Source organism: Cetorhinus maximus, chromosome 36 (genome assembly GCF_964194155.1).
Source record: "Cetorhinus maximus chromosome 36, sCetMax3.hap1.1, whole genome shotgun sequence".
NCBI lineage: Eukaryota > Metazoa > Chordata > Chondrichthyes > Lamniformes > Cetorhinidae > Cetorhinus > Cetorhinus maximus.
The window spans coordinates 6,373,679-6,387,326 of NC_135914.1; the positions used below are offsets into that span (position 1 = coordinate 6,373,679).

Consider the following 13,648-nt stretch of genomic DNA (forward strand, 5'->3'; position numbering starts at 1 on the left):
TGGTAGCAATGTGTACCATCTACAAGGTGCCCTGCAGGAACTCACTAAGGCTCCTTCGACAGCACCTGCTAAACCCGTGACCTCTGCCATCTAGAAGGCCAAGAGCAGCAGATGCATGGCAACACCACCACCTGGAAGTTCCCCTCCAAGCCACACACCATCCTGACTTGGAAATATATCAGCTGTTCCTTCGCTGTCGCTGGACCAAAATCCTGTAACTCCCTGACGTACCTATAGCACATGGCCGCAGCGGCTCACCACCACCTTCTCAAGAGGCAATTGGGGCTGGGCACTAAATGATGGCTTAGCCAGCATTCCCTCAACCCATGGAAAAAACTGATCCTTTCCCACAGCCCTGGAAATTCATTCTTTTCAAGTAAATATCCAATTCCCTTTTGAAAGTGACTAATGAATCTGCTTCCACCACCATTTTAGCCACTGCATTCCACATCGTAACATCATGTGGTGTAAAAAATTCTCTTCTCATGTTGATGATGCAGAGGATAAATTTTTAACTGAAGTTTTATAATTGCTGCAAAGGTAACAGGTCAGGTGACTGCAGGATGGATCCCAACCATCCGGGAAATTCTACTATGTTCAAGCCGCTATATAAATGCAAGGTGTTTGTGCTGAATTCCAGCTCCTGACAACCACAGGGTGCTCTCAGGCACAATCTGCCACCACAGGTGAAGCCCTGGAAACTGTTTGCCCCGTCTGTCTTTTTGCCTGTTAATAGTACAAGGCAGGCATGGTGAAAAATAAGGCAACGATAGATGTTAAATATTCATTCTAGGGATATGGATACTGCCAGCAAGCCATCTGTGAACTAATGGTCAACAGTAGAGACTTAAAGTAAACATAATTCCACTCTAGATTGAAGTTCCCATTCCTGATTTATCATGCCCACCTGCCCTCACACGTGGTATGGTTCTAGCAGCCAGCAGCTCTCTGGTCCTTTATCCAAGTAAATGCTCTTTACCCATGAGCCTATACCTGAGAGCATCAGACAGAGCCCCAGAGGACTGGAGGGAGATACCTTGCCACCCCTCGACCCTCCCTGCAGTATGAGTTTACAGCGATCAGGGGCAGGGCCTTTTCCCCTAGAGGTATAGGGACTGTGTCATGCCTTCTTGCCACAGACTAACTCAGCACACACCAGACTATGTATTGCACTAAGCATTGCAATCATTCCACTGGCAGACTGTTCTGCCAATACCCAAGCCTCACCGTTTTTTCCTGGTATCTTGGCCAACAAGTTCAGGAGGATTTTGTTGAGATTCTCTCTCTGCACCCTTTGCTTCTCCTCTGGGCTGCAATCTACTTTCGGAGGGCCATTGCTGCTCTCGCTCTCCTGCTCCTCCAGGTGTGGCATCTCAGCGGCTGGCTGCTCTTGGGCGGTCGACATGTCCTCGATGATGGGGGGCGGCAGGTCTTCCTCCTGAACCACCTCCTTGCAGTGCACTTTTGTTCGCTCCGTTTTCCACGATGACCTGTTGTTTGTTTACCCAATCCCCAAAAAGGAAAAAGAAAAAAACTTGAGATTTGGCTGCGGGTCTACAAACTTCAGGATTCTGGTCACTAATATTTCAGACACACCGCATGCACAGAGTCTGCTACTGCCAAAGTCAGCTGCTACGTCTCATTTTAATTGGTGCTGTGTGACTTGCTGAACATTGAGGGGGGAAAAAAACTCAAGTGTGCAGTTTTCAAATTTAACGCTTTGATACTTGGGTAACACCTGTCCTTCTAGGATCTTTGATCACACAGACATAAACTATTCCCAAACCAAACCAAAGTTTGATTGTTGAAGGGAGAGGTGCCTGTGTTAGAATTATTACAGCACAGGAGAAGTTCATAAGGCAACTGTGTCTGCGCTGGCTGTTTGAAGGAGCGATCCAGTTAGTCCCACTACCCTGCCCTGGAAATCTTCCCCCTTTTGAGTATTTATCCAATTCCCTTTTGGAAGGTGTTAAGAATCATTCTGTTATGGTTTTTCATGTCTCGCACTGCAAAAAAGGTTCCTGTTTTACAGCAACTGATTTTTAAAAACATAATAATTAATATCGACTTCCTGGATGTTTCTCTTGGGTTTCTGGTGACCTTGTTCTGTGAATCCACTACCATATTCAGATCCTGAGGCTGGAGATGGGGAACAGACTGACAGAACGCAGCACCTGATGGGAACAATATGCACTTGCTCCAAACTGCTTCCCACTCCCATTATAATATTTATATCACTGGTCCAATTGTCAAAGCATCAGAGATCTTCGGACTTTATGGTTGCTCCCTGCACGTTTATGCTAACCTCGAAGGGGATGCCTTGCCCTACTGTATTATAACTAATAGTAGCATTTCTGTGAATAATGCTGCAAGAACGTTAAGTCCCAGTTTGAAACAGGCACACACATGCACGGATATTATGAAGATATTTTGAAATGAATCAGTCACTCATTCGCTTATTTATTCACTAATGTCTTTACTCACATCTTTGTTAAGGCTGTTTGGTAGGTGGGAGTGCAGCAAAGTCTAAGATGAAGGGAAATAAAAGTCACCCAGTATCAGTGGAAACATTGGTGTTTCTGAATTAGCTGATATCAGAGAACAGTGCACTGCTCTCCAACAGCAACAGGTGGTGATGAGCGAACTGCGTTCCAAACTGAGCTGCTGTGGGATAGATACCTAGAGGGCCAAATGGCACCTGCCCACTCCCTGCCGGTCAGACTCCAGCCTCCTGGCACCACGCACCATTTCCTGGCACAATGTCCTGGCTCTGCACTGCTCCATGACCATGAGCCACACTGCTCTGCGGACGGCTCAGTACAAGGTGCGGTCCTCCAGTGGCAGCAACGTCAGACCCCACCGCCCGCCCCGATGTGAAAAAGTGCAGCAAGCCCAACGCTCTGGAGTCCACTAACTTACGGCTTGGGTGAGAACTGGTGGAACTTGCCCAACGAGTGCATGTCAAGCTCAAAATCAAAACTAAGTGTGGATTCAAGCTTACCCCCTGAGTATAACCACTTTCTGCATTCCACGCCTTCTCCCACCCTCAACAGTGACCTATCCCACACTGGACAGCCCCTGTGGTTTAATCACTGTTTGGATCGCCCATCGCTCATCCCTTAGTGCCGCCCCTGCACTCCTGAGCTGGAGTGCGGCACTACGGAAAGCATTCCCGGCACTTCAGGAAAAGAAAAGCTACAAGTCTCTGACGGGAGCCCATTGCAACACCGCGGCATGCTGACGTTATGACATGCAGCACTATGGAGAATTGTAGCTCTATTTCCTTCAGCTTGTGAGGAAATTTTTTTAAAAAAAACCTTAAAACTAAACAGTCACTTTTTAAACTACCGTAAATCTTTGAGTGGAATGTGCCCTGTACATAGAACAAACTCCCCCTATCGCCGGCCAAGTCTTCTGCGAACTTTATGAAATGGTTTTAAGGTATTTTAGTACCCATGGATAATTTGCACCCCTTCCTCATTTATTTTTTGGGGAGGGGAAGCAGAGAAGGTATGATACTCGAAGATTTACGGTACATAGAATTAACAGTATTCTGTATAAACAATTGCTGGAGAGTTTAAAAAATAATTTAAAAGGGGAAGATGAGTGAGACGGACATCCCCCATTCCTCCTCCTTCCTGACGCCTCCCCCTGCCCAAACACAGTCTCTATTTCTGAAACATGTATTAAAGATACAGCTATTAACTGAAACACTGACATCCCTCCTTCAACAAGCTCCAGCCTCTTGACTCCACTCATCCCCAACAGGTCAGCCAGGTCAAAGGACAGCGGTCGAACACTATTTCTCTGGCTCCCTGGACCAGGAGCAGTGAGCCTGAAGATACTGTGCTTGTATCATCTCTCCCTCGCTCACTTATCGTGTCTTTTCCCCAAACTTCTCCTGTTTCTTTCCCACTCGAGACGGCTCGCCAGCGGCCACCCTCCAGTATATCACTCATTATTCCTCACACTCGACTCTGGTCAAATGAGTGCAGGCTGTTTGACTACCAGGGGTATCACAGCTGAGCCTGATCCTGCTCTTACTTGAAGGATTCAAGTGTGTGTGTTTGCATGTACATATACCCGTCTATGCCTGCCAGTAGCACATCACTGGGTAGGGAAATCTAGCTCCCATTCCTCCTCCTTGCATCAGGAGGGCTGGAGCTAAGTTTAGCACCCCTCTTTTTCTCCTGTCCGAGATTAGCTAACTCAGCACCCACAGTACACTAAGATTAACCACAGATCCCAGTGGCCAATCCAGCCCAACCTTTTCTTTGGTAACTTCGGTCTTTTCCTATTCCACATGTTGCTAGTTTCTAAATTATTCAGAAAAACATCAATGATAATTCAACCCAAAGTTTAAAAATAAATCTCATCAGCCAATTACCCTTGTTCCCTTCTCTCCATCGGATCCTCAGCCTGTGTATCTATCAGTCTACGAGTGAACCAGAGCTCAGGGCAGCGGGAAAGTGACTATCAATCCTTGGTCCCCATAACCATGAGATACCCAGTGAAGCATTTCCCTACTGGAGGGATGTCCCCATTCCACACCTTTCCAAGCCTTCACCTTCAATCAACTGCTCAACAATTAACTATTTATCCTTTCTTACTGTCCTCTGCTCTTTATGGTGTGTGACTAAAGACACCAATGGCTCCAGGGCACGTGAAACCAGGCGGCGACTATCTGCAGGCTATTCAGCTGCATGAGGCACCCCAGCTGAGTGTGATCTGGTCCTTATCCATTGTTCTTATCATTGCACATGGGAGTGAGACAGAAAAAGAAAAGACGGGGGCTAGTAAAAATGGGAGCCCCCTGAGCACATCCTAGTGACTGATACAGGTGTGGCAGCAGACAGCCCTCACCCCCTGTCCCCTCCCCCACCACCCCAACTGTGTCAGCCATGGAAAGGTGTAAAAGTGTGGGGGTGTCTAAACTTGACTACCCTCAATTGGGTGTGTTTCATCAGTTCTCTGGCAAGTCAGCAGGTAGGGGTCGTGATACAGAAGGAAGGTTTCTGCTTTCTGTGGCGGATGGAGTAGGGGGGGGAGGGTAGGGAACCATTTTGGTCTGAGTCACTCCCTTTGCAAGCTGACCACAGCAATCCAAAGAATGCTGGGGAGAGCAACTAAAGACAGGTGAAAACAAAATTCTAACTTAAAGATTACTCCTCTGCCGCTCTCCCAAGCACAGTGAGTGCAGATTCAACCTGCACTCAGAGATCAGAGCTAGCCTATTAACTCTGAGTACTGATCACTTGTCTAAGTGGCAATGAGATTTTAATACTAATTACTTGCTTGTTTTCCCTCTTTGCTCCCAAAGGCAATGACTCTTATTGGGATAGAGGCTCCCTCTGGTACCTGTGTCCAACTGGTCAGTCGCCACGTGGGTAAGGTTTAGGGACCCTGGAGGGCATCAGAGCCCAGTCCAAATCAGTCCTCAGTCAATGTTTATACCTTGCAGCAAGGGTCAGGAGTGGGAACCCTGGCTGATTTAATCTCCTCTCACTTGTCCAGGGACAGAGAATCACAGTAACCTTCTGCTGCAACATGGCAGAGAACAGTTAACACAGCACAGGGCACTTCCACACAACCTCCAGCCAATATGGCATCAGGTGAGCTGCAGGAACTGTTCTAACCCACAGGGGTCTCAATGACCACAGGTTTCTGCTAGAAAAACTGGAAGAGTTACCAGAGACAAACCTACTACGGATAGCAGAACTGAAAGTACAACCGGAGATAAAGAGCAGACTGACAGTAGATGTCACTCACCGGCCTCCATTTCTCTTGTAATTTTCTGGTACGTAGTGAGGCTAATGGAAAATAAACAGGAGAACAAAAAGCATATTTAAGGCTCAACAACACAGCAAAACTCCATCCCACCATATTCCCCCACTGCTCTAATTACAGCCAAACCATGACTCAGCAGCGACTGCACCCAACCCCTCACTCCCAAATCCCACCTCACCGCACACCCCCCCACTCCTCACTCACACTCGACTGCACCCAACCCCTCACCACACACACCCCCCCACCCATCACTCTCACTCGACTGCACCCAACTCCTCACCACACACACCCCCCACTCCTCACTCACTCTCGACTGCACCCAACCCCTCACTCCCAAATCCCACCTCACCACACACCCCCCCACTCCTCACTCACACTCGACTGCACCCAACTCCTCACCACACATACCCCCCACCCCTCACTCACTCTCGACAGCACCCAACCCCTCACTCCCAAATCCCACCTCACCACACACACCCCCCCACCCCACACACACACCCCCCACCCCTCACTCACTCTCGACAGCACCCAACCCCTCACCACACACACCCCCCCACCCCTCACTCACACTCGACTGCACCCAACCCCTCACCACACACACCCCTCACCCCTCACTCACTCTCGACAGCACCCAACCCCTCACTCCCAAATCCCACCTCACCACACACCCCCCCCACCCCTCACTCACTCTCGACAGCACCCAACCCCTCACTCCCCAATCCCACCTCACCACACACCACACACCACCCCTCACTCACTCTCGACAGCACCCAACCCCTCACTCCCCAATCCCACCTCACCATACACCACCCCCCACCCCTCACTCACTCTCGACAGCACCCAACCCCTCACCCCCCAATCCCACCACACACAACCCCCACCCCTCACACTCTCGACAGCACCCAACCCCTCACCACACACACACCCCCCACTCCTCACTCACTCTCGACTGCACCCAACCCCTCACCACACACATACCCCCCACTCCTCACTCACTCTCGACTGCACCCAACCCCTCACCACACACACACCCCACTCCTCACTCACTCTCGACAGCACCCAACCCCTCACCACACACACACCCCCCACTCCTCACTCACTCTCGACTGCACCCAACCCCTCACCACACACATACCCCCCACTCCTCACTCACTCTCGACTGCACCCAACCCCTCACCACACACACACACCCCACTCCTCACTCACTCTCGACAGCACCCAACCCCTCACCACACACACACCCCCCACCCCTCACTCACACTCGACTGCACCCAACCCCTCACCACACACACCCCCCACCCCTCACTCACTCTCGACAGCACCCAACCCCTCACTCCCAAATCCCACCTCACCACACAACCCCCCCCACCCCTCACTCACTCTCGACAGCACCCAACCCCTCACTCCCAAATCCCACCTCACCACACACCCCCCCACCCCTCACTCACACTCGACTGCACCCAACCCCTCACCACACACCCCCCCACCCCTCACTCACTCTCGACTGCACCCAACCCCTCACCACACACATACCCCCCACTCCTCACTCACTCTCGACAGCACCCAACCCCTCACCACACACACACCCCCCACTCCTCACTCACTCTCGACTGCACCCAACCCCTCACCACACACACACCCCCCACCCCTCACTCACTCTCGACAGCACCCAACCCCTCACTCCCAAATCCCACCTCACCACACACCCCCCCACCCCTCACTCACTCTCGACAGCACCCAACCCCTCACCACACACACCCCCCACTCCTCACTCACTCTCGACTGCACCCAACCCCTCATTCCCCAATCCCACCTCACCACACATACCCACCCACCCCTCACTCACTCTCGACTGCACCCGACCCCTCACTCCCCAATCCCACCTCACCACACCACCCCCCCCACTCCTCACTCACTCTCAACAGCACCCAACCCCTCACTCCCAAATCCCACCTCACCACACACACCCCCCCCACCCCTCACTCACTCTCGACAGCACCCAACCCCTCACTCCCAAATCCCACCTCACCACACACACCCCCCCCCACCCCTCACTCTCAACAGCATCCAACCCTCACTCCCAAATCCCACCTCACCACACACACCCCCCCCCACCCCTCACTCTCAACAGCACCCAACCCCTCACTCCCAAATCCCACCTCACAACACACACCCCCCCCACCCCTCACTCTCAACAGCACCCAACCCCTCACTCCCAAATCCCACCTCACAACACACACCCCCCCACTCCTCACTCACTCTCGACAGCACCCAACCCCTCACTCCCAAATCCCACCTCACAACACACACACCCCCCCGACCCCTCACTCACTCTCGACTGCACCCAATCCCTTATTCCCCAATTCCACCTCACCACACACAACCCCCCACAACCCACTCACTCAACCCCTCACTCCCCAATCTCACTTCACCACATGCAACCCCCAAGCCCCTCCCCCACTTATAGCCCCAATCATATTCCTTAATTAATATGCTAGAGAAGTGCTGGAAAAACAGAGATTGCTTTCCTCGCCTGCACCGATACTTCCTGTGGTGGCGGGCTGATGAGTATCTTCTCTAAGTGACCATACCCAATACGGCACTGGGGTGTAGAGGAGGAATGATTGATTCACGTGTCCTCAGGTAAACTGGAACCTCAAACTGCTGTCCTGTCTGAGCTCAGCTTCCATGACTCAGACCCAGGATAGGAGGGCATTCCTAACATCCCACAGTACAGGGTGAGTTTAATCATTAGCGGATACCTCATTCTACAAGCTACTGAGAGCTTTTCCATTACCATACTCCTGCTAAGGCATGCTAATGGTGCAAACATTCTTGCGATGGTATAGATTCTATTTTATAGATGACTTACAGCCCAGACTGCAGACTGAACCTGGGATCTTCTTGCTCCAATTGGTTTATTGGTTCATCCATTGTCTCATTTTATCCACTAAGTCACAGGGAAAACTATTGCAGCAGTTTTATAGAAAGATCCGACAGAAATGGAATACAGGAACCATTGTTATGACCAGCACATAAGAGACCAAGGTATCAAATTATCAGGTTATTGATGTAACTAGGCCCCTTTTCTCTGTAACTCAGCCTGGTTACCAGGAGGACCACCCGTCGCCCACCCTCTCGGGGGGACCCGCCCCGCCGCCCACCCTCTCGGGGGGACCCGCCCCGCCGCCCACCCTCTCGGGGGGACCCGCCCCGCCGCCCACCGTCTCTGGACCCACCCCGCCGCCCACCCTCTCGGGAACCGTTTTGCCGCCCACCCTCTCGAGGGGACCCGCCCACCCTCTCGGGACCATCCTGCTCTGCCCCAACGTTACTTGCATTTCTCCACCCTGGCTTCTCTGCTGCCAGGGTCTTTCCATATGGTTCGCTTGAGCAGTTTCCTGCCGGGAAGGCTGGTGCCCCCTGAATTCCCCAATCACACTCCTCTACAGAAACGGCAAATGGTTGGCCAGCCCTCTGTGTGCTGCAGGGTGCCAAACACACAGGAGAAGCTCATGAGAGAAAAGGGACAGTGTATAAATGTCAACTAAATGTACATCAGAGCCAGGTGTACAAGGGAAAATAAACCAACTGTGAATCAAACAGCCTTCATCGCTTGACATGTTACCCTGCACCAGCTACTCACTGACATCTGCCCTCTCAGATGCCTTTCTGACCCACTCCATCCCTTCCCCAACCATGAATACTTACAGAGAAGTCTCTTTTGGGCGTCAGTTTCTTGGGGAAGTGATCGAATGCGTACGATTTTGTGCAGACGGGGTAGCGGTTCCGGTGAATCTTGTAGAAGAGGTGCGCAGATTTATCCAGGCGATAGTCACAGATGTAAACATCTTGATCTCTTACGCCCTTTGGCCTCCCTGAAGGGTTGAAAGATTAAAACAAGAGCTGTAGCAGTGTGGTTTCAAACTTCAGAACAAGGTCAGCCCCAGCTAACTCTCTAGTAAAGCTCAGTCAAAAGCAAACCTGGGTTTCACATGTTTTCAGGAACAGGGCAAACTTCCCCTCATGTTCAATTAAGTTTCAGAAATACACTTTTCTTTAAATGTGACAAGTTTAAAAAAAGATGCAAGCCATTAGGAGGGAATTCAGGAGAAACCTCTTCACCCAGAGTGGTGTGAATGTAGAACTCACTGCTACAGGGGGTGGTTGAGGTGAATAGTGTAGATACATTTAAGGCGAAACTAGATAAACACAAGGGAGAAAGAATAGAAGGATGGGCTGACATAGTGAGATGAAGTCCAGTGAAAGGGGGCCCGGAGTGCAGTGCAAACATTGACGTAGATTTGTTGGGCCAAATGGCCTGTTTCTATGCTGTAAATTCTATGTATATAAACAAACTGTTGCTATACCATGTTTCATTATGATGTCCAAATCTCTTTAAAGGAGCCAGAGTCTATCCCAAGCTGTGCTGAGAGAACTGTGGGAGGTGTCCAACAACCTTCTTTAACCCCTACCTCTGATCACTACCCAGTGAGCTGTGTGGGGGTGTTTTAGCACGGACTCTGGGCAAAGACAAGATGGAGTTCCAGGCTCACCAGCTGGAGGGTGGGGAGATGCGGAGTGGAAGCTAGAATGGCTCTGCTCTGGGGGAAATCTAGGTCACCTTGAGCACCTGTATGTTCCATGGACCCTAACTCAAGGTGTCATGAAAAGTGGCTTGAAACGAGCAGCAGAGGATGAGGGTTAAAAAGGCTTACAATAAATTTTCACTTACCCTTACAGTACGTGTAGAGGTCCAACACGCAGCAGGTCCCTACCACCGCCTCCAGAGGGATAATCTCGTACAGTGGCACCCTGAATAGCTCGTTATGGTAAAACCGTCTTGAAGGGGAGTGATGAGTCTCGTGGGGTCGGAAATAATGGTGACCAAAGGCAAATCTCTCCCCTCTGTCAGAACAATATAGCATATCATTCAAGACTTCAATAAAGATGGAACTTCAAAATACTAAACATATATCGACATACACATTGTCACACCGTGCCCCCTCTGGAGAATCAGAAAACCGTGATGGTGGATGTGTGACATTTTCAGATTTAAATTGTGAAAAATGCTCAGTAGTACAATTCTGGGGGGGGACGGGCCTGTCACTATATAACACTGGGGTACAGTACTGGTGAGGACGGGTCTGTCACTGTATAACACTGGGGTACAGTACTGGTGAGGACAGGTCTGTCACTGTATAACACTGGGGTACAGTACTGGTGGGGAAGGGTCTGTTACTGTCTAACACTAGGGTACAGTACTAGTGAGGACAGGTCTGTCACTGTATAACACTGGGGTACAGTACTGGTGGGGACGGGTCTGTCACTGTATAACACTGGGGCACAGTACTGGTGGGGACGGGTCTATCACTGTATAACACTGGGGTACAGTACTGGTGGGGACGGGTCTGTCACTGTATAACACTGGGGTACAGTACTGGTGGGGACGGGTCAGTCACTGTATAACACTGGGGTACAGTACTGGTGCAGACGGGTCTGTCACTGTATAACACTGGGGTACAGAACTGGTGGGGACGGGTCTGTCGCTGTATAACACTGGGGTACAGTACTGTTGGGGACGGGTCTGTCACTGTATAACACTGGGGTACAGTACTGGTAGGGACGGGTCTGTCACTGTATAACACTGGGGTACAGTACTGGTGGGGACGGGCCTGTCACTATATAACACTGGGGTACAGTACTGGTAGGGACGGGTCTGTCACTGTATAACACTGGGGTACAGTACTGGTAGGGACGGGTCTGTCACTGTATAACACTGGGGTACAGTACTGGTGGGGACGGATCTGTCACTGTATAACACTGGGGTAGAGTACTGGTGGGGACGGGTCTGTCACTGTATAACACTGGGGTACAGAACTGGTGGGGACAGGTCTGTCACTGTATAACACTGGGGTACAGTTTACTGGTGGCTACAGCTGAGTGTTTCTGAAGGTATTTAACAAGTTTTCACAATTTATTTTGTCCACTAGCTGCCTTACTTTTCATTTTTCCAGAGCTTTTCAATGCGGAAGATATCAAGTTTGTCCCGGTTGATGTGGGATAGCAGTCTGTAGGACTGTCGGACAGGCTGGCCCTCAGGACCACGCCGATTATCTCTCATCAGATAGACACAGTCACCTGCAGCACAACACACACTGAAGTCACATGGAGTTCATCAACAGAACAGAGAAAAGAGACACACAAAAGTATAAAATCCTTAATGATTCCATGATGGCTCAAAGATTTGCACATTTCCATGCTGTTCTCTGACAGCGGTTGCTGACTGTTCACAGGGAACTTTCAGCACAAGTATTAACTAGTGTACAACAATGAGCCCTTTTCCTTTGGATATGCTGACATGCCCAGAATCACGCTGACATGCTTCAGAGAATTTAAAGCAAGGTATTAAGAATGCACATGGCATGAGCAGTGTAGACTTCACACACACTTCCAATGGGGAGACACCCACCCATCAAATTCCAAAGAACAGGGAGGTCCAAGCTACTGACACTCAGGCCTTGGGTTCTTTCCCTTCCTTCAAAGTTTGGGATAGGGCTGGAGTTTAACCAACTACAACTGTACAATAACAGCTTAAAGCACTGGTGAGCTTCCCATTTCTTCTCCGATTGATCAGGCTATTGGTTAGTTAGTCTCCTGGAGCAGAGTGGAAAGAATCGCAGCTCCCAATGATGGATTGGGAGCACTGCCCAAGAGTATTGTGTATCAGCTTAGCTACTGCTCTATTGTGATCATCGTGCTAGATTTTACTTGACTGCAGTCATTCATTATTTTGTTGCTCTTCTTGATCCCAAATACCCCAGGAAGGCAGCTCTTTTTAAACAGAAAGCATCTAGATGGAACAGAATTGAACATCAAGGTTCCTTTGTATTTGCTATTTTGCTTCAAGTATACTTCTGTTCAAGCTGTAAATGCTAACTCATGGTTATCCTCACTAATGGATATGAGTAAGACCGCCTTTCCCCGCAATGCACCTACCATGACGGAGCAGCAGGTCATCCCGCAGGAGGCAGATGTAGTACACACAACCGGGCTGGGCGTAATGTGGCTGCGGGATCATGGGGACTTCCTGCAATAGAAAAGAAGCAGAGTGCGTGATAGGACAGGAAGTGTCGACTTACAGATCAATTATCATTGACCAGTGGTGGCTGAGATAGGGAACTCCAGTTTGTTCTGTGTTCCCCACCCCACCAAGTATTTCATTTTATTTTTGTTCCTAGTTTCCTCCCCTTCTCTCAGGAATGCACTGGCTCTTGCGGACTGTAATTCTCCCAGAAGCTGGGAAGGCTGAGTTGATTATTTTCTTATCCTCCTTCCCAGGTTTGGGACTCCAGTTGTAGCAGCCCTCCCACTGCCCACCCCACCCCAGTAAGATCAGCTAATTGAACACAGACTGGGCAGCAACCCAAGGATCATCTGTTCTGCATTGCTCCATCCACAACAGGCAATGCTTTCAGCCACTGAGGGAGACCGTGATGAGATACTGACATTTGATATCACTGCTGAAACTTTCCAGAAGTTTTTTAAAAAATAATAAAAGAACGCAGGATTTAAGGAATTTAACTGCGTACAATTAAGTGAAATAGCTACAGCTGTTTAACCATCAGGAAACAGCGCTGGAAAAACAGTTACTTCATTGAGAGGCACAGCACACAAGTTTTAACAAAAATCCAGGACTGCCATCTGTGTCTGAAGCTGTCATACAGAATGCACAATATCTTACGTACTCATGAGGGATCAACTTACTCTCTCCACAGGTCGAGGATCACACTGTTCACACAGGTAGTGTTCAACATCTGCAGTAACGCGCATGCAATCACAGTGCTGCCACACCTAGGGA

General features: G+C 49.9%; 1 protein-coding gene across 1 annotated transcript in view; it reads right to left on the bottom strand.

Moving 5' to 3' along the window:
* ash1l (ash1 (absent, small, or homeotic)-like (Drosophila)) overlaps positions 1-13,648 on the bottom strand; it is a 215,825-nt gene that overhangs the window by 6,273 nt on the left and 195,904 nt on the right. Inside the window, exons 21-28 of the mRNA XM_078534088.1 lie at positions 13,555-13,641; positions 12,787-12,877; positions 11,790-11,928; positions 10,523-10,695; positions 9,499-9,665; positions 5,770-5,810; positions 2,485-2,526; positions 1,228-1,490 (exon numbers count right to left, since the gene is read on the bottom strand). Coding sequence (XP_078390214.1) covers positions 1,228-1,490; positions 2,485-2,526; positions 5,770-5,810; positions 9,499-9,665; positions 10,523-10,695; positions 11,790-11,928; positions 12,787-12,877; positions 13,555-13,641 — 1,003 coding nt within the window. The remainder of the gene's footprint in view (positions 1-1,227; positions 1,491-2,484; positions 2,527-5,769; positions 5,811-9,498; positions 9,666-10,522; positions 10,696-11,789; positions 11,929-12,786; positions 12,878-13,554; positions 13,642-13,648) is intronic.